This window comes from Lithobates pipiens, unplaced genomic scaffold, assembly GCF_037356315.1.
Source record: "Lithobates pipiens isolate NorthernLeopardFrog02 unplaced genomic scaffold, aLitPip1_a1.2 Scaffold_59, whole genome shotgun sequence".
NCBI classification, from domain to species: domain Eukaryota; kingdom Metazoa; phylum Chordata; class Amphibia; order Anura; family Ranidae; genus Lithobates; species Lithobates pipiens.
The window spans coordinates 3,017,501-3,039,373 of record NW_027507880.1 but is presented as its reverse complement, the minus strand read 5'-3'; the positions used below and the strand labels follow the sequence as shown (position 1 = coordinate 3,039,373).

General features: G+C 47.4%; 1 protein-coding gene across 1 annotated transcript in view; it reads right to left on the bottom strand.

Annotated features, from left to right (window-relative positions):
• The window catches only part of LOC143958159 (uncharacterized), a 47,301-nt gene that overhangs the window by 24,433 nt on the left and 995 nt on the right, over nucleotides 1-21,873 (bottom strand). The window contains exons 2-6 of the mRNA XM_077467616.1: nucleotides 15,967-16,125; nucleotides 11,339-11,491; nucleotides 11,154-11,223; nucleotides 8,825-10,457; nucleotides 2,493-2,509 (exon numbers count right to left, since the gene is read on the bottom strand). Of these exons, the coding sequence (XP_077323742.1) occupies nucleotides 2,493-2,509; nucleotides 8,825-10,457; nucleotides 11,154-11,223; nucleotides 11,339-11,491; nucleotides 15,967-16,125 (2,032 nt within the window). The remainder of the gene's footprint in view (nucleotides 1-2,492; nucleotides 2,510-8,824; nucleotides 10,458-11,153; nucleotides 11,224-11,338; nucleotides 11,492-15,966; nucleotides 16,126-21,873) is intronic.

The window sequence follows — 21,873 nt, the reverse complement described above, 5'->3', positions numbered from 1 at the left end:
CTTTTGCTAGCAGAGGAGTCCGGTCTTCTTCTTCTTCTTCTTCTTCATGTCACATGGGTTGATGTCACATGGGGACTATGACATTGTAAGGGGGCGGGGTCACCATGTGACACCAACCCATGTGACATAAAGCCATGTGACCCCGCCCCTTGTCCCTATATAAGTGGCCGCGCAGCGCGGCCCTGGCATTGTGGCCGGAGAGAGCGTCGAGTCAACATCTCCAGGAGAAGAAGAAGAAGAACGGAAGGCGGCGGCAGCGGCGACAGAAGACCGGGCCACCACCTGTAAAAGAGCTATAAGAAGGTGCGGTGGCCCGGCAGAAGAACCGAAGAGGGGGACAAGACCCCCGAAGTCGGGAGAAGAGGCCGGCGGCGAGGAAGAAAGCCGGACTCCTCCGTTAGCAAAAGAGCTACAAGAAGATAGCGGAGGAGTCCGGCGAGAAGACCCCCGGAGCTGTGCAATAAACTATTTTATCTCGTGTGTTGTGTTTTTTTTTGTACTTTTATTTTACAGGTGAATGGGTAGGGGTACATTGTACCCCATACTCATTCACATAGGGTGGGGGGCCGGTATCCGGGGGCCCCCTTATTAAAGGCGGCTCCCAGATTCCGATAAGCCCCCCGCCCGCAGACCCCGACAACCAACGGCCAGGGTTGTCGGGAAGAGGCCCTTGTCCTCATCAACAAGGCACCCCCCCATGTTGAGGGCACGCGGCCTGGTACGGCTCAGGAGGGGGGGCGCTCGCTCGCCCCCCTTTCCTGGCCGGCCGGGTAGCGTGCTCGGACAAGGGTCTGTTGTGGACTTGGGGGGTACCCCCACGCCGATTTTTTTCAGTGTTGGGGTTCCCCTTTAAGTCCATACCAGGTGGCGGGGCCAGCGACGTCTCCTTCGTGGGCCCCGCCTACCTGGATACCCGCTCGAAATGAGCGGACTTTTCTCCGGGCGGGAAAAGTCCGCTCTTTTCAAAAGTACGGCGGACTGGCATACACACGGCCGGATTGTCCACCGAAATGCGAGTACGACGGACAGAATTTCGAAAAATCCGAAATTCTTAGTACGCCGGACTGCACGCTGAAAAAGTCAGCTGAAGCCCACACACGAGCGGACTGTCCGCTGAAATGTGTTTCGGCGGACTAAGTACGCCATACAGTCCGCCCGTGTGTACGCGGCATTAGATAGAATAAAATAAATAAAATATATAGATAATAATAGGATAGATAGAATAGATATAATAGATATATAGCTCATAGAGTGTAAGCTCTAACAAGCAGTTCTCTCTCCTCATGTACGGAATTGTAATTTCTGCCCTCATGTTGTAAAACGCTGTGCAAACTGTTGGCGCAAATCCTGTATAATAATATATAGATACGAATAGATAGAGAGAATATAAAAGAATATAATACATACATACATACATAGGTAGATAGATACATACATACATACATACGTAGATAGCTAGATACATACATAAATATATAAATGCATACATACATAGATATATAACTACATACATACATAGGTAGATAGATATATAGATAGAATATAATAGATAGATAAATGTATTTATCTATCTGTCCTATTCTAATCTATCTATCTAATTCTGTTTATCTATTCTAGTCTATCTATATATATATTATATCTATCTATCTATTTCCTAAGAATTAGATAGATAGATAGACTAGAATAGATACATAGAATAGGACAGATAGAGAACAATATGATAGATAGATGTTTATAGTGACCTCATAGTATATGGTTTTGGTAAATCTAAACACTTTCAATTTGTATGCAGTCAGGCCGGCCCTAACACTACATAGTTGTGGAGGAGGAGGAGGATGAGAGAGAGGATGAGAGAGAGGAGAACAGAGTAGGAGGATGAGAGAGAGGAGGAGGATAGAGGATGAGAGAGAGAAGAAAGCATGAGAGAGAGGAGGGGAGAGGATGAGAGAGAGGAGGAGAGGATCCTCTTCTCCTCTCTCTCATCCTCTCCCTCATCCTCTCCTCCTCTGCCTCCTCTCTTCTCCTCTCTCTCCTCCTCCTCCTCTCTCTCCTCCTCTCTCTCCTCCTCTCTCTCATAAACATCTATCTATCTAAAGGAAATCAAATAAGGAAATTGTATAATGTATGGCAAGTCTTCTATCTATCTATGACTGGCCATACATTATAAAATTTTCTTGTAGTATTTTCCTTTAGATTTACCAAAAACCATATAATATGAGGTCTATACTATAAAGAAAAATTGTACAAGAAAATTGTATAATGGATGGCCAGCTTAATAGATAGAATAGAATAGAATAGAATAGAATAGAATAGAATAGAATAGATAGATAGATAGATAGATAGATAGATAGATAGATAGATAGATAGATAGATATTGAATGGATGAAGGAAAGATACATAGTATATATAGAGAATATAAGATAGATAATATAGATGGAGGAAAAAGTGAAATGGACATGACTTTGACTCCACAAGGGTTCTGTTTAAAATACCTCCAGTATGGTCAGATCTGGCATAATGTAAAATCATGTTATATTCCTTATTTTCATAGTTATCATATATTTGGTGAACACAATGTGATTGTTCTATAAACAGGCCAGCAATGGCAGAAGCATGTTTAATGCAACACAAGGGAAAAAAAGATAAAACTGCCCATCAAATACCTTTGTCAATATGGAGTAGAGCAGCAAGAGTAACCCCCGTATGAAATGCCATTCTCTCACTGCACACTTTTTATAAAAAAAATAAAAATAAAAAAAAAGGCAGTTTAGTGTGCTTTAGATTTGGGGGGGGGGGGGGGGGGGTTATTTGGTGGCAGACTGTGACCAGTGGGAGTAGAAAATGTCCTGGCATCAATGGGAGTAAACAGTGCCCAAGATTGTTGGTCATTGGGGAAAAAAAAGAAATAAAATTAGTGCCTGTGGTCTGTAGGATGAGAAATAGTTCCCCTTCATTGGTGGAATAGTGACCCATCACTGGTGTCAGCGGGAGGAATAGTGCCTCATCATCAGTGGGAGGAATAGTGCCCCATCATCAGTGACAGTGGGAGGAATAGTGCCCCATCATCTGTGACACTGGGAGGAATAGTGCCCCATCATTTGTGACAGTGGGAGGAATAATGCCCCATCATTTGTGACAGTGGGAGGAATAGTGCCCCATCATTTGTGACAGTGGGAGGAATAGTGCCCCATCATCTGTGACAGTGGGAGGAATAATGCCCCATCATCTGTGACAGTGGGAGGAATAGTGCCCCATCATCTGTGACAGTGGGAGGAATAGTGCCCCATCATTTGTGACAGTGGGAGGAATAATGCCCCATCATCTGTGACAGTGGGAGGAATAATGCCCCATCATCTGTACCAGTGGGAGGAATAGTGCCCCATCATCTGTGACAGTGGGAGGAATAATGCCCCATCATCTGTGACAGTGGGAGGAATAGTGCCCCATCTTTGGTGTCAGGGACCCATTGTTAGTGTCAGTGGAAGGAGGAATAGTGCCCCATCTTTGGTGCCAGTAGGAAGAATAGTGTCCCGTCATTTATTTGGGTCGGAGGAATTATGTCCCATCGTTGGTGACAGTGAAAGTAAAAGGGCTCCATCATTGGTGTTAGTGGGAGGAATTATGCCCCCCGGTTTGGGTCAGTGGAAGGAATGATGCCTCATTGTTGGTGTCAGTAGGGGGAATAGTGCCTCAAGGGCCAAATAAGAGCAAGAAAAGGGCCACATCTGGCACACAGGTCTCACATGTAGACCATAACATCTTCTTCTCATCACATCGCTTCTAAACAGTAACAGCTGTTCCAAGCCTATGCGGCAAGGTCACGGATTCTTCTCTATTGCTAGGATATTGCACAAAGAAAACTCTGGCCAATAAGAAGTCATTAGGAATAGGAAAGTAAGAAGGTGAGAGAATTTAATGCTGAAGTTACTGTGTTGGGTATAAGGTCTATGCCTTCCAATCATACTGCTAATCCAAATTTCTGCAGTCTGGAGCAATGCCCAATACTTCCAGTTATGAGGGACAGTGGGGTCTTCTCCCACATTCAAAGTGCAGCACAGGTTGAGTGAGTTTTCACTAATACAGCAACACTGGAAATCTGTGGTGCTTCAGGCGATCGATACAGCAGGGGAATGAGCAGAAGGCAGAGTACATATGAAAGTTAGGAGCACAGGGGTGCCCAGGGTAGTTCCTAGCAGCTTCTTCCACTTTCTACCCTTCATTCTAGAATTCCCAACTTTAGCCACTAGATCTTACTATAGTTAGAGGTCCCCAAAGGAGAGATTGGTGTGTACCACCGATAGTAAGAAAATGGCGGCCCTGCCCCTGCCAGTGTGGGGCATCTTGGGAAAGAGGACTCTGTATAAATAAGCTGGTGGGAACCTGCCTGGGGAGTTGGTTGTGGGAAGCAGTGCAAGTACCAAGGCATGCAAAGGTCTTCTTTTTGATGCTCTAGTTTCCCATTTGAGTCGATGGGAAGCATTGAAGGAGAATGCAAATCTCTAAAAGGTATGGGCTGCTCATTGACTAGGTCAGCGGTCTCCAAACTGTGCCCCAAGGGCCAGATTTTGTCATTTGCTTGACTTTATCTGGCCCTTGGGGCACTATTCCTCCCACTGATACAAGACACTATTCTGCCAACTAACATTAACGATGGGGTACCATTTCTCCCACTGACACAAACAATGGGGCACTATTCCTCCCAATAATACCAACAATGGGGCATTATTCCTCCCAATAATGGGGTACTATTCCTTCCACTGACACAAACAATGGGGCATTATTCCTTCCAATGAAGGGGTACTATTCCTTCCAATGATACCAACAGTGAGGCACTATTCCTCCCAGTGATACCAACGAAGGAGTACCATTCCCCCCAAGGATACCAACAATGTGGCACTATTCCTCCCATTAATACCAACAATGAGCTGTCACTGTTGAGATAATGGAATGTAAATCAATTGTGTTTCTGTAAAGTGTTAAAAGGCTGCGGTTGTGTGGATTCTTCCTTCTCCTAACCTCAAGATGGCAATGTCTTCTGGGAAAAAAATAAATAAATAACTTGTGCTGGGCGAGGCTTCTATTGGGATCCATTGTCGTATATCCTGAGGAAGGTTTTGAATGGGCTACTGGTAGTGCTGGTTAGGCAAGGTCTGGGGCCTTCCTTGTATTGGTGCATCAGAGAGCCTATGGGCTTGAGTAAAGAGTACAGGTGCTCCACCACCACCACCACCTGGAAAACATACTCCCCAGCAAATGTCTAGGCCTCAACACGACACATCTACTCTGCCGAAGAAAGGAAACCCAGTTATCATACCTAGTATGTTCAAAATATATATATATATATATATTTTTTTTTTTAACAGGAGCTTACTGTATGCCGAAGTAGTGTGCAGTCGCATTCCATTTTGTTGTACTCTTTGAGGGATCTGATGAGCCAGTATTCAACCCAACCAGCACCTGCAAACATTGTGGCCAGTCAGCTGGGATATCAGATTGGGGCAGTCAAGCTATCTTAATTTTATTTGGTTGAGGCCGGGTTCACACTGGTATGACAAGACAGTCGTACCACTTTGGATCCGACTTTGCCCTGCGACTTGAAGTCCGACTTCAATGAACAGGGATCAGACTTTGATCCCCGACAATACCAGGCACTGTGTTTGATAGGATATGAATCTTTAGGGGAAACTCCACGACCAAAAAAAAAAAAAAAGGCATGGGTTCCCCACCCCCAAGAGCATACCAGGCCCTTTTCAGTCTGGTATGGATTTTAAAGCAGAGGTCCGCCAACATTTTTTTTTTTTTTTTAAAGTCAGCAGCTACAAATACTGCAGCTGCTGACTTTTAAAATATGGACACTCACCTGTCCAGGGCGCCCACGATGTTGGCACCCGAAGCCAATCTGTCACTTGGCTCTCGGGTGCTGCCGCTGCCATCTTTAGTAAGGGAATCAGGAACTGAAGCCTTGCAGCTTTACTTCCCGGTTCCCTACTGCGCATGTGCAAGTCGCGCTGCGCAATCCGGATGGTCCCTGCTGTCTCTGGGACCCACGTGTTTCCCAGCAGACAATGGGGGACAGGAAGAGGCATAGACTCCCACGGGAGTCTATGCCCGAAAGTGGGTGCAAATACCTGTATTACACAGGTATCTGCACCCCCCTCTCCCCCTGAGAGGTGCCAAATGTGACACCGGAGGGGGGGGGAGCATTCCAAAAAGCAGAGGTTCAATTTTTGTGTGAACTGCTTTAAGGGGAACCCCCGCGCCAAAAAACAGCATGGGGGTCCCCCCAAAAACCATACGAGACCCTTATCCAAGCACTAGAGCCCAGCAGGTTAATTTGGCGTGAAGTTCCCCTTCAACATCATCAGATCATGTCAAAGTCGGATCAGTCAAGACGGCGATCCAACTTTGATCCGACTTCAGTAATATTCAATGGGCTGTAGGAGTAGGAAGTAGGATCAAAGTTGGACCAAATTAGTGCAGGGAGCATTTTCAAAGTCAGACCAACATGACCTGACCAGTTAAGACGGCTCCCATAAGGCAACATTGATTTTCACATGTCATGCGACATGAGCTCCAAATGTCGGAGCATTTGGCGTACCAGTGTGAACCCGGCCTTATGGTCAAAAAGAACACATTTTATAATGCTACTTTCACACTAAGGCGATTTACAGGCGCTACAGCGCTAAAAATAGCGCCTGTAAATCGCATCTCCTGTGTCTCCAGTGTGAAAGCCTGAGGGCTTCCACACTGGAGCGGGGCGCTTGCAGGACGGTCAAAAAAAAGTCCTGCAAGCTGCATCTTTGCAGCGCTCTTAAAGCGCCCCTTCCCATTGAGAAGAGGGTAGCGCCCCAAACTCGCCCGCCTTTGCGGGCAGTTTTAACCCTTAACCTAGCTGCCGAATAGTGCTGCTAGAACAACGGTAAACCGGCGCTTTACCGCCGACGCCCACAACACCCCAGTCTGAAAGTAGCCTAAAACTGCAATCATCTCCCTTGGTGGCCTCCTTCCTGCCTCTTGAAGTAGAAGCACCGCTTGCTACCTATGCACCACCCACCCTTCCTTAGTGTCTGAAACATGATCATAAAACAGGGGGTGCCATAACTTTAGCTCCCCACCTCTTCTCTTTCATCAGTTAGTGCAGGCACTGATCATGACACTTTGGTGTACAGGGAATAAGAGTATGAAGGATTATTGGTCGTTTCACAACAAAGTTAAAAAAATATATAATTTTTTTTCTTCCGTGAACATGTAGAAGAAATATAATTTGCATGTTATTATATTTTGAAAAGTCCATTTCAATTATGGAAATATGGAACAAATTACAATATGTGAATTATTTTATTGTACAAATAAAAAGATAGACATCTTTTATTTTTTTATTATGAACAAAATTCGATTAAAATAAATACATTTTCTCAAATAGAAAAAAAAAACAGTTATGGCTACAATACTTACCGCCTCTCTAGCGCCATCTCACGCAGACTCGCTATTCTGTGGTCCAACGCTGTTCCTGTTGCAGATTGTATGATATCCAGGATCACTTCCTGTGAGCACAGGACATCAGGGGCCCAACCCTTTAGGGGTGTCATCAGGTCACCCTGGACTCACAGGAGAATAATGCAGAGATTAATTATGGCAATATTCAGCACCCAGAAGAAGAAGGGGAGGAGGACCCATACTGACATGCAAATAACCCGAAGACCACAGGAAAAAAAGCACATATAAACATTAAAAAACAAAAAGGGGTGTGGGGGGGGGAGTTCACAAACAGGCAAGAGGGGTGTCCAGTCTGGAGTTACACTTTCAATCTGATTATCTTGCAAATACTTTAATAAAAAAAGTGATTTATTTTTATATAAGCGATTGTAAACGATCACCTTGTAAAACAACCCAATTTATACAAAAATTTTTGCCTTTCATTTCTATTTTAGATATAGAAAAAAAATGGGAAAAATGTATTTATAATGATCATATGCAGCTGAGACTAGAGAGATGAAGAGCTGGGGAAGGAGAAGCAGCAGCACACCGACCTTTACAGTAAATGGCTGTGCAGTGGGGGCATGTCAGATCATTGAAGGAGAGTACACAAGTTCCCGACTTAGCTAGAGAACTGACCAGTGCAGTGGTCCCCTGCTTAGTGTGGTCAGGTTTTTGCTAGGAAAGCAAGGGGACTATAAGGAACACCAGGGATTTCACACAAAAGGAAGCAATACAAAGAGAACAGGAGACTTTCTCATACAAGTACATGGCACAGTAGGCACATATCAGGAATATGACATTTTGGGGTAACAAATGCTTTAAAAGAAAAAAAAGTTGCTGTTGGGCTTTATTTTGGATAGATTTTTTCCATCTCACTTCCTGTCTTTGTGACAGCATGAGACCAAATAGGAGGGGAGAATATGAACACAGACAGTAATTCTAACCCTTCCCCATTTTACTAATCATGATGTGTTTTTTGCAGTCTATACCCGTACTAGAGAGAGATGGCCCATCCAGCTCAGTAGCGACCCTGCAGGTGTGTCACCATAGTAAGCAGCTTCCTATGGTGGCACACAGAGAAGAGGAGCAAAGAGTGCCAGCGGCGGGACTGCAGAAGAGGAGGTTCAGGACTGTTCGATGTAATACCATTGCACAGAGCAGGTCAGTATACCATGTTTATTGTTTTATAAAAAAAAAAAAAAAACTACCCTTTACAGCCACTTTACACTTTAAGAGAAAGAGCCTTGCTGGGGCAACAAACAGAAGACCTGGAGGTAGATCAAACCTTGCACACTCCACTTAAACGGGATCAAAACGTATTGGGCGGAGTTGCAATTTCATTTACAAAACTTCCAAATTCTCTCCATGGGTTTTCTGATGTTTAAGAAGAGTGGCATTATTGTTGAAAGATTTGGCACACTTGGGACAAGAGTAAGGCTTCTCCCCCAAGTGAGCCCTCTGATGTATGACGAGATTTGTGGTACGAGTGAAACTTTTCCCGCACTCTCGGCACGAAAAAGGCTTCTCCCCCGTGTGAATCCTCTGATGTCTCACTAGAAGCGACTTCCGATTGAATAATTTCCCACAGTCATTACAGGAAAATGGTTTCTCCCCGGTATGAATCCTCTGGTGAACCACAAGTGCAGACTTCTGGGAAAAACATTTCCCACATTCTGAACAGACTGCCCTGTTGGGCTCTCTGTGACTTTTCTGATGTTTGATAAGGAACATTTTTGAGCAGAATTCTTTCCTGCATACCGGACAAGACAATTTTATTCCTTTATGTCCCTTTTGATGCTTCACAAGGTCTGATTTTTGAATAAAGCTTTTGCTGCAATCCACACAGGTAAATGGCTTTTTGCCACTATGGCTTAACTGGTGCCTGATGTAATGAGAGTGTTGATTGAAACGTTTCCCGCACATGGTACAAGAAAAGGGCTTTTCTCCAGTGTGAATCATCTGGTGCCTCAAGAGAGCCGACTTTAGACCGAAACGCTTCCCACATTCTGAACAGAGAAAAAGTTTTTCGGCGCTGCGAATTTTCCGGTGTCTTACAAGGTCCAATTTGTAAGAAAAATCTTTTCCAGGGTCTTTCTTTTGGTTGACTATTTGGTGTCCATCAAGGCCAGAGCTACAGACTAAGTTCTGCCCGCAGTCCAAAAAACCTTCCAAGTTGTCCACTTGATGTTCACCATTATGGTGGCTCCCAGCTTGATGGTCCTGAATGTGGACCTCACATTCAGCAAGATTGGAAGTACCACCAAAAGTTTTTATGGAATCTGAGGACAGGCATACTCTCTCTTTTTTGTCCGTTCTTTGAGGACTTGGATCTTGTGAATCAGAATCATTGCAGTCAAGCCAACACGTGTTGTCTCGTTCTTCTGGTTGATGTCCATCAAGATTTGTGAAACTGGAAAACGTTTTTGAAGATATTTCTTTGTGCATTTGTTGATGCTTTGTAAGATGTGATTTACAAGCAAATGTTTTCTCACATTCAGCACAAGTCCACTCCTCCTGAGTGTCCATCTGCTGATTGCTAGAGTGACTAGTCAAAGATTTGGGGGTTGGTGAGGGATTCATGTGTGTTCCTTGTCCAAAAAAATTGGCCAACTTTTTGTCAAAAACCTTAACAGCCGTGTTGATCTTAGTCACTGGTGTCTGAATATTTAAAGCATTTGTGTTGTACATCAAAATGTAAGTAGAAGGCCACTCAGTCTGCGTTCCCTTTGTGGCTTCTGGTTGGCCACCTTGACGTGATTTGAGATCATGTCCACTTTGAGTGCCAACGGTGTCTGTCTGCTTATTTGTTAGGGTCAGAACTCTACAATCTCCATTACTGGCTTCTTCTTCTGTTGTAATATTTTGTGACTTACATTCAATCAAAAGTCTTTCTTTATCAACGTTTGTATATTGTGTTACAAAAACACTGGAGGCTTCGGACATGGGTAACAGCGTCAAGCTTTCGGCTTCACAGCCATCTGTTAAGAAAACATGTGGAAGTTTAATATGATTGTGCATGAATTCTTCACTAACCTTAACTAAGTTCAAACTTTAAAAGCTCAGACCATCAAAAATTTAAATACCTGTCTTAAGCACTTGACCTCCGAAAGGTTTTACCCCCTTCATAACCAGAGCATTTATTTTTGCTATTCAGAACTGCCAATTGCAACACTGTACCCAAATGAAAGCGGCTTCAGCCTGCCTCCATCCAGGTGAGGCCTCCAATGTGTTTTGCCCTGCTCTCAGGGCTTGGTCATGACTAAGCCCTGGGGGGCAGAGAAAAATGCATCGGGGGCATGGCCTGGATGGAGCTGGGCTGAAGCCACTTTCACTTAAATTAAATTCAGGGGGGGGGGGGGGGCTGTTCTTTCTTGACTTCATGCACTGAGCAAAGACAGGCTCTTTCAATGCCAGTACCTTCCTTCCCCAGCGTAGGTCACTGGAATTGTAGATGGCAGCTGAAGCTTCCCTGAATTATGAGCACATAGTCAATGCCTCAAGCTGCATCCTGGTTGATGCACTTAAAGGGAAGACCCTCTTCCCTATGCAGATGGTCAAGCAGGTCTTGCCTAGGATGGATTATGTGATATGGTGTATTGTAAACAACCTTTGTAGAGTAGAAGATATACAGTGACATGACACTGACTGGAAAGAAACTGAAAAACGTATCTTACCCAACGAGCTTGGGTCTCCATCACAGTGATCTTTATCATGATGGTGGACATTCTCTGAAACGTCTTCCACCTACAGAACCAAGACATGTTAGCTTTACTCTTCCACAGCATTGCCGCCAAATCCCCACAAATTCCAAATTTTAAACCACACTGGACAACATCCCATAGTTCCCGACTTCGCTCACCTCTCCAGTCAGCAGCTCCACGATCTTGTCGATGACCTCTAGTACTTTCTTGCCATTTCTCTCCGGTATCAGAAAGGGAGGATGTGGCTTTTCATTGGGGAGACGGGTGGATGTCGCAATGTCACCAGATATCTTCTTCACTACCATGTAGTCCTGTGTATTAAGCGATAGATACAGGTCACTAACCAATACAAGAATATCAACTTACATTGGCATTAACCACCTCAGCTCCGAAAGGTTTTACCCCCTTCATGACCAGGCCATTTTTTTACTACTTAGCACTGCGCTACTTTAACTGACAATTGCTCGGTCATGCACTGCTGTACCCAAGCGAAATATATATCTTTTTTGCTTCACACAAATGGAGCTTTCTTTTGGTGGTATTTGATGACCAATGGGTTTATTTTTTTATTATATAAACCAAAAAAAATTTGAAAAAAAAAAAAAAAAACTATCTTTACTTCTTGCTATAAAACATATCCAATAAAAAAAAAAATTAAATATTCATTTTAGGCTAAAACTTATTCTGTTACACGTCTTTGGTAAAATAAATCACAAAAAGTGTATATTAATTGGTTTGCGAATTGTTTGAAAATTATAGTGCTTCCAAACTATGGGATATATACTGGGATTTTTTGTTTTATTTTTCATACTAGCAATGGCGGAGATCAGCAACTTAGACTGGGACCGTGATTGAGTTGCGGTCCATCTGACACTAGCTGATGCTGGCTGGGGGTACACTAACATCAATAGAGACACTAATACAGTGATCATTGCTAATACTATACACTGTCACTGTACTAATGACACTGGCTGGGAAGAGGTTAACATCTAAGGGTGATCAAGGAGTTAAATGTGAGCCTAATAATGTTTACTGTGTGTGTTATGTGCTGCTTTTACTAAGCAATCTGTTGTTGTTGTTAACACAGAGCTCTCTTCCTCGAATGAGAGAGCTGATCAGCGGGTGCCGGCAATCAATCATTGGCCGGTACCAACTGATCGGCTTGTGCTGTAACCAATCACAACAAAGCTGGGGATGTGCGTGTGCTCCTTATCTGGAAGCGCTGACCAAGTATCAGATATGTGATCCAGTGCAGAGCGGCCACTATGCAGCAGTATATCTGTATGGAGCAGTCGGCAAATGGTTATTATGGAGTAGCCTCCCTCCCTCTCTCTCCTTGAGGGTATAAGCAGGCTCTACTTTTCTAGGAGGCCTTTCCAAAAGATTTTGGGGTCTGTCTTTGGGAAGTTTTGTTTATTTAACCAAAACAGCATTTGTCTGGTCCGGTACTGATGTTGGGTGAGAAGACCAAGCCATGTTCACATTCATTCCAAAGGAGTTCAGTAGGGTTGAGCTCAGGGCCACTCAAGTTCCTCCACACTAAAACCCATTGAACTACGAATGCTGTAGTATTAACAATGCCCGTCGCTGGAAACACCTGACCTCAGCATGAAGGGTTGGGTGCCCACATACTATTAACCCTGTAGTGTATAGATCATGTGAAATTTTAGCAATATCTAGTTAGTCTGTAAAAGCCAAACAGGTCCTCCTCACCTCATGTTCTCTCCCAAGCCTTCTCATTGCTTCATTATTGTAATTTCTTACTTCAATTAACATAAATAGGGAAGACTGGTCTCAACTTTTTCTGTTCATGCCTTGATCTTATATGCGTAGTATGCATTGTTCAGGTTCATTTTAATATTATTTTGTTTTCTCTAATTTTACAAATGAACCACTTGCCCCCCAAAAGGTTTTACCCCCTTCACGATCAGGCCATTTTTTGCTATTCAGTTACTTTAACTGGCAATTGGATACAGTGCTGCATGACTGAGCAAATTACATTTATATTAAAAAAAAATCCCACACAAATAGAGCTTTCTTTTGGTGGCATTTGGTCACCACTTGTTTTTTTAGTTTTTATTATATAAACTAAAAAAGCCCAAAAATTTTGAAAAATAAATTTTCTACTTCCTGTTATAAAACATATCCAATAAAATCGAATTTCTTCAGAAATGTAGGTCAAACTGTATTCTGCTACATGTCTATGGTTAAAAAAAAAAAAATCACACATCTAACACTGAGTTTTTGGGGACACTATACTATTGAGGATGCTAGTATAGTTCTGACTGAGCAGAATACGGACCCAGACAGACACTATTCTAGTATTAGTGGTGATCAGTGACTTATAGTGTGACAATTAGAGACTGGCGTTAACTGACACTGGCTGGGTGACACTATCTGACATCACTAGTGACACTAATACAGTGAAAATACTGTACACTATCACTGTACTAAAGATGCTGGCTGACTGACAGGGGTGATCAGGAGGGCGATCATAGGGTTAACTGTGTGCTGATTTTACTCCTAATCTCAGCTCTGAATAAGTGAGATTAGGAAATAGAACCAGCCAGATTGGACTTGTGTGTTTATGAACAGACGCAGGTCTGTGTGCTGTGATTGGCCGCAGCCATCAGCATGTTCGCAGCCAAAATCATTGGCTGCAAGCCTGCTGACAAATTCAAACTGTGTCCAACCCCAGCACGAGAAGCAGGGGGTGCGCGCCTGTAAACAATGAAGTTCCCCTGGGAAGTATGGGTATGTCGCAGGGGAACAACAAAGCTGCTGGCCAGCAGGATGTTAAACTGCTGATCGGCAAGTGATTAAAAACTGCCATCCTGATACTCTAACAAACGGTACAACTTACCAAAGTAACCTAATACAAGCCAGTAATTGTATTATGCGCTGTACACATGGTTGGATTTTCCGACGGAAAATGTGCGATCGGATCATGTTGTCGGAAAATCTGATCATGTGTGACAAAATGCCACGCATGCTCATAATAAACTAAGAGACGAAAGCTATTGGCTACTGGCCCGTTTATAGTCCTGACGTACGTGTTTGACGTCACCTCGTTCAGAACAATCGGATTTTCAACTTTGTGCAACACAAGTTTTCGGACAAAATCCGTCAGAAAAAAAAAATAAAAAAATCGGATTTTGTAGTCGGAATGTCCAACCGTGTGTACGGGGCATTAGACACAACTCTGCTGATACCTTCTGGAGCTTCATGAGGACAAAGAGACCTGGATGTGCTATCCTGAATTTGAATAATGTCCCAGAATCCTCCACATATATATCAGAACATTATCATTATCAGTGATGAGTTTGAGTGCGTTCATACTAAGATCCGAACCCACGTGTATTAACCACTTCAGCCCCGGACCATTTTGCTGGCTTAAGACCAGACCACTTTTTGCGATTCGGCACTGCGTCGCTTTAACTGACAACTGCGCGGTCATGCGACGTGGCTCCCAAACAAAATTGACGTCCTTTTTTTCCCACAAATAGAGCTTTCTTTTGGTGGTATTTGATCACCTCTGCGGTTTTTATTTTTTGCACTATAAACAAAAATAGAGCGACAATTTTGAAAAAAAACGCATTATTTTCTACTTTTTGTTATAATAAATATTCCCCAAAAATATATATAAAAAAAAAAAATTTCCCTCAGTTTAGGCCGATACGTATTCTTCTACATATTTTTGGTAAAAAAAAAAAAAAAAAAAATATCACAATAAGCGATTGGTTTTGATTGGTTTGCGCAAAAGTTATAGCGTTTACAAAATAGGGGATAGTTTTACGGCATTTTTATTGAGCATTTATTTTTTACTAGTAATGGCGGCGATCAGCAATTTTTATTGTGACTGCGACATTATGGCAGACACATCGGACATTTTTGACACATTTTTGGGACCATTGTCATTTATACAACAATCACTGCTATATAAATGCAGTGATTCCTGTGTAAATGACACTGGCAGTTAAGGGGTTAACCAGTGGGTGGCAGTGTAGGGGTTAAGTGTTCCTAGGGGTGTGTTACCAACTGTGGGGGGGGGGTGGACTTTCATCATTCAGTGAACACTGATATCTGCTCCAATCACATGGAGCAGAGATCAGCGTCACTAGTTGCTAGGCAGAATGGGGAAATGCCCCGTGAGACGATCGCGGGTATGCCCGCGGCGATCGAGTCCGCGGGACCCGCAACCAGACTCACGGGGTCCCGGCCGGCGGCGTGCTCGCGATGGCAGGGTGGCAAATTTAAAGGGACGAACAGGTACACCCATTTGCCTGCCTGTGCCATTCTGCTGACATACATCAGCGTGCACTGGTCGGGAACCGGTTAATGTGGCTAATGCCCCGACTGCAACGGATTGGCCAATACAGGTAACACACACGTGGGTTCCGGTCCTTGTCCAAACAGGCCTGAGCTCATCACTATAAGAATAATGTTATGTGACACTCCCAAAATTTTCTTCTTTTTTTTATTATTAAAAAAAGTATCTCTATATTGGATAGATAAGGGTTAGACCCTCGTTTTTATTTTAATCTGTGTCTTTGTTGGAGACAATTTACCCCTCTATATGTAGTGGTGACCTTTGCTCTGAGTTTTCCTCAAGAGGTGGGGGGAAAACTTCCGCTGGGGAAACCTGTTTTATGGACATCTGTCTCACTACTTGGGACAGGAATTAAAGGGTAAAAAACAGCAAAAAAATCAACATGGCGGGGTGTTATCCCCTCCCTACGTCTTCCAAAATAAAAAGGTTGATGTCAATTGACAGAATCCTCCTCACCTCTCCAGTCAGCAGGTAGATGATCTGCAGAGTGAGCTGTAGAATTTGTTCAGTCATACGACTCCCGTCACTCTTCATTTCCATTGGGATTTCCGGGCGCTCTTTGTATGTCTGACCATCTTCAAGTTGAATTGTTACTACATTTTCATTCAAATCAACCTGAACAGGAATGTAAAGATGAATTAGAAAAAAAAAACTGAATTTTTGTTTTACCAGTTTTTTTGGAGTACATCACAAGACACTTCATATTCATAACTACTTGGGATGTCCCACAGCATTGAACATGAAGGAAGGATAACAGAGAAACAAAGCCAACATGTCCAAAACCCCCAACACAATAAGGAAGAACCCCATCTACCAAATTAAAGTGCCACGGGGACTGGGTGGAAAAATCTGTGCAATGCCCAGTAAAAGAAATCTTCAACAAAATGCAAAAACTGTTGAAGTCAACAGTACCTTCAGCAACTTAAGACCCCTGAGGTTCAGAATAGGCCAGACAACTTTGCTTTGCATAGGAACCATAAACGGGTCAGAACAGAAGCCATGAGAACTCTCCCCTTCTGGTACAGGTGGAATGTCCCCCTGGAGAAACAGCCTGACCAAAGATACAAAAGGAAAACCTCTTTTTTTGTGTAGAGGGGGAAAGCCGCTAAACTCCAGATTGTAACCACTGAACACCACACTTCAGATTCCCGAGATCAGACGACCACGAAGACAGACCTTACCACACTCGCATGTGTGAGGATCCCCCTTCACTGTATGGAGGACTTATTTCCAGAACCATAGGATGTGGGGGCCAGTTCTTCTTACAGGACTGAGACGTAGGCTTAATTCTTATGGAAGGAATTCTACTTAGGCCACAAACCAGGGACGCCTTTGGAATCTATCACCTATGCCGTGTTCTTTAGGGGTAAGAGCGAGGATGGCCCAAACAACCATTCACCCCTCAAAGGGCAGCCTCTCAATTTGTTTCTTGCAGAAAAGTTTTGCTGATCAACACTGAGTCATAGGATTTTTATTTTTTTAATATAAATTATTGATTTTTGGAAAAACAGCAGTACAAGAATATCAAATAGACAAGTCAACATCGGGTCAAGGATCTTTCTCATTTGGACAGACATGGTGCCCTCTGGTGAAAGCTGCCTTATGAAGTCTTCCAAAGCATTCATTGAGAAACTTGATGTTCTTGGAAAAACTTCCAGGAACTGCTAGATGGTGGGGTCCCCTTGATCCGATTCTCTGGAATGGAACATACGCTTTGCTCAAACATTGAGAGCTTGGCAAACTCCCACACAGCCACCATAGGCTGAAAAGCTGCTCCGACCAGGGAGGACACCTTAAAGAGCCTCTAACCTCTTAACTGTGGTGTATTTAAAAAACAGGACCTCATACACCAGGACCTTCTGGGTCTTATTGAAGTAGCAAATGGCTGGGTCAACAGAAAGAGAACTCCATTTCTTGTAGAATTCCTCCTCCATGGGGTACTGCTGAGCAAATAGATACAAAAGAGAGAACACCTTCACCGAGTAGGCCGAAATGGCATACATATATCATTTTGCTACCAGTAACTGAGCACTGGAAAGGATTTGGTGACCATTGGGATCCAAATAAAGTGACATTCAGAGAGAAGGATTCTGGAAGTGGTAATTTCGAGATACTGAGCACCACCTCCATCAAAAAGCCCACTGTGGTTTGTAACAGCCCCGCACCCTGAGGCTCCTCAAGTGAGAGCTCATCTACAAAGGATTCCTAGTTCTTGGCAACTACCTCCTCATCTTGAGGTTGTTTCTCTGATGCTTCATCCTCCTGCAAAGGGGGGAGGAAAAGGACAGCACACACACTTGCTTCCCCACCAATTGAGAAGTCCTGAGAGTTGATCCCACAAACCAGAAATGGCAACAGATAAGTCCTTGCTTGGGACAAAGAAGCCCCTCTGTGCCCCAAATACAAAGGAAATGTTAATGCAAGAATTCAGAGCCATTCTGACCCTTAGGAGGTCCTTCCTCCACCTCTTTCCCTTCTCAAGGGCATGGCTTGCTGAGGGTTTGTAGGCCTACAGAACCTTATAAAGGAACAGCCACCTAGCTGAGAGGAGGTTGGCCAAAGTCAGAACACCTAAGTGGCAAATCACCTTTGATAGACAAGTGTCCCAATACTCACTGTGCACTGGCACCAATGTGCTGTCCAAGAGCCTGCGATCACACATTACTATAGCCACAAAACGACAATATGGTGCATATGCATAGAGGCACTGCTATGTATCACTCCACATGGCTGCAGCACAGGTGACCCTCTCGCTTGAACGTGGGGTGTGGGTACTGTCCCCGTCTGGCCTTCTGGCCGTAGGCGATTGGTCCAGATGAAGCCCTTGAAAGGAGATCTTCAGAGAGATATCTCTGGGCAGATCCTTCACCTAAGGACACTAGCTAGAAATTAAAGCTTAGCTGAGCTGAGCTGGGAGGAGTTATGCCTGGGCAGGAACTCCTGTTGTTTTTGGCTACTCACCTGAAGCTGGAAGCATAATCCCAAGTAGTCACGACAATGAAGTGTTTTATGATGAACAATTAAAAAAATGAATTTGTATAATACCCATCAAAAGGAGGAATGAACAGCAAAGGGGAAGCTTTAGACAAACAGCCAAACAAAATACAACCTTTTCCCCCCCCCCATGCGTCCACCTACTTCTGTAGGTAAGATTTTCTAGAACCAAAACCCACAACTCCCCCACCCATTTTGTTGGCTCACTGCTCTTCCCAGCTTGAGCTCAAATTACAGAAAGCATATATGTTTTTAATTAGGTTATCGCTATGGATCGTCTTTACAGTTACCATTCTACAGAGTCCTGATGCCTTATCTGCAGCCCTCTGGCACCTCCTGTGCGGCCCTTGGGGCCCCTGCAGGCACTAATCTGTGTTTTCCTGTCACCCTGTTGGAGAAACAATATCTTAAAACCTTGAGTAAGGTTTCTTCCATCTATGTCTTCCTATTGAAGCAAGTTCCCAGTCTCCAACAACTCCTTTATCATGCTATATCATCTCCTATACCCCCAACAGGCCATGTTTGCAAGTTTTCCTTTGATTTAAAGCACCTGTGCAAGATAGATAAAATAGCTGTCCAAAATAATAAGAGAAATTGCCAAAACACGGCCTGTTGGGGGTACTTGAGGACTAAGGTTAAGAATCACTTTTCTTGCATCACGTCGGCGCCGCCCCGGACCAGTCTCCCCCGCGCCAGGTCGGCGCCGCCCCGGACCAGTCTCCCCCGCGCCAGGTCGGCGCCGCCCCGGACCAGTCTCCCCCGCGCCAGGTCGGCGCCGCCCCGGACCAGTCTCCCCCGCGCCAGGTCGGCGCCGCCCCGGACCAGTCTCCCCCGAGCCAGGTCGGCGCCGCCCCGGACCAGTCTCCCCCGAGCCAGGTCGGCGCCGCCCCGGACCAGTCTCCCCCGAGCCAGGTCGGCGCCGCCCCGGACCAGTCTCCCCCGAGCCAGGTCGGCGCCGCCCCGGACCAGTCTCCCCCGCGCCAGGTCGGCGCCGCCCCGGACCAGTCTCCCCCGCGCCAGGTCGGCGCCGCCCCGGACCAGTCTCCCCCGCGCCAGGTCGGCGCCGCCCCGGACCAGTCTCCCCCGCGCCAGGTCGGCGCCGCCCCGGACCAGTCTCCCCCGCGCCAGGTCGGCGCCGCCCCGGACCAGTCTCCCCCGCGCCAGGTCGGCGCCGCCCCGGACCAGTCTCCCCCGCGCCAGGTCGGCGCCGCCCCGGACCAGTCTCCCCCGCGCCAGGTCGGCGCCGCCCCGGACCAGTCTCCCCCGCGCCAGGTCGGCGCCGCCCCGGACCAGTCTCCCCCGCGCCAGGTCGGCGCCGCCCCGGACCAGTCTCCCCCGCGCCAGGTCGGCGCCGCCCCGGACCAGTCTCCCCCGCGCCAGGTCGGCGCCGCCCCGGACCAGTCTCCCCCGCGCCAGGTCGGCGCCGCCCCGGACCAGTCTCCCCCGCGCCAGGTCGGCGCCGCCCCGGACCAGTCTCCCCCGCGCCAGGTCGGCGCCGCCCCGGACCAGTCTCCCCCGAGCCAGGTCGGCGCCGCCCCGGACCAGTCTCCCCCGCGCCAGGTCGGCGCCGCCCCGGACCAGTCTCCCCCGCGCCAGGTCGGCGCCGCCCCGGACCAGTCTCCCCCGAGCCAGGTCGGCGCCGCCCCGGACCAGTCTCCCCCGAGCCAGGTCGGCGCCGCCCCGGACCAGTCTCCCCCGAGCCAGGTCGGCGCCACCCCGGACCAGTCTCCCCCGAGCCAGGTCGGCGCCGCCCCGGACCAGTCTCCCCCGAGCCAGGTCGGCGCCGCCCCGGACCAGTCTCCCCCGCGCCAGGTCGGCGCCGCCCCGGACCAGTCTCCCCCGCGCCAGGTCGGCGCCGCCCCGGACCAGTCTCCCCCGCGCCAGGTCGGCGCCGCCCCGGACCAGTCTCCCCCGCGCCAGGTCGGCGCCGCCCCGGACCAGTCTCCCCCGCGCCAGGTCGGCGCCGCCCCGGACCAGTCTCCCCCGCGCCAGGTCGGCGCCGCCCCGGACCAGTCTCCCCCGCGCCAGGTCGGCGCCGCCCCGGACCAGTCTCCCCCGCGCCAGGTCGGCGCCGCCCCGGACCAGTCTCCCCCGCGCCAGGTCGGCGCCGCCCCGGACCAGTCTCCCCCGCGCCAGGTCGGCGCCGCCCCGAACCAGTCTCCCCCGCGCCAGGTCGGCGCCGCCCCGGACCAGTCTCCCCCGCGCCAGGTCGGCGCCGCCCCGGACCAGTCTCCCCCGCGCCAGGTCGGCGCCGCCCCGGACCAGTCTCCCCCGCGCCAGGTCGGCGCCGCCCCGGACCAGTCTCCCCCGAGCCAGGTCGGCGCAGCCCCGGACCAGTCTCCCCCGAGCCAGGTCGGCGCCCCCCCGGACCAGTCTCCCCCGAGCCAGGTGGGCGCCGCCCCGGACCAGTCTCCCCCGAGCCAGGTCGGCGCAGCCCCGGACCAGTCTCCCCCGAGCCAGGTCGGCGCCGCCCCGGACCAGTCTCCCCCGAGCCACGTCCGCAGTCTCTCGCGTCAAGTCCGCAGTCTCGGACCAGTCTCTCGCGTCAAGTCCGCAGCCTCGGACCAGTCTCTCGCGTCAAGTCCGCAGCCTCGGACCAGTCTCTCGCGTCAAGTCCGCAGCCTCGGACCAGTCTCTCGCGTCAAGTCCGCAGTCTCGGACCAGTCTCTCGCGTCAAGTCCGCAGTCTCGGACCAGTCTCTCGCGTCAAGTCCGCAGTCTCGGACCAGTCTCTCGCGTCAAGTCCGCAGTCTCGGACCAGTCTCTCGTATCACGTCTGCAGTCTTTAAACATCTGTTGTATCATCCCAATGGTCTATGACCATGTGCAGGCTCGATATGAGGCCAGGCTATGTGTGTCTATTGACACAGACAGCGTGGCTCAGCCCCCCTGCCCCAACCCCCCCCCCCCCAAGCTCCCTCATCAGTGGATTTGATTGACAGCTGCAGGAGCCAACTGTCCAGTGGTCCTGATGCCTTATCTGCAGCCCTCTGGCACCTCCTGTGCGGCCCTTGGGGCCCCTGCAGGCACTAGTCTGTGTTTTCCTGTCACCCTGTTGGAGAAACAATATCTTAAAACCTTGAGTAAGGTTTCTTCCATCTATGTCTTTCTATTGAAGCAAGTTCCCAGTCTCCAACAACTCCTATATCATGCTATATCAACTCCTATACCCCCAACAGGCCATGTTTGCAAGTTTTCCTTTGATTTAAAGCACCTGTGCAAGATAGATAAAATAGCTGTCCAAAATAATAAGAGAAATTGCCAAAACACGGCCTGTTGGGGGTACTTGAGGACTAAGGTTAAGAATCACTTTTCTTGCATCACGTCCGCGCCACCCGGGACCAGTCTCCCCCGCGCCAGGTCCGCTCCG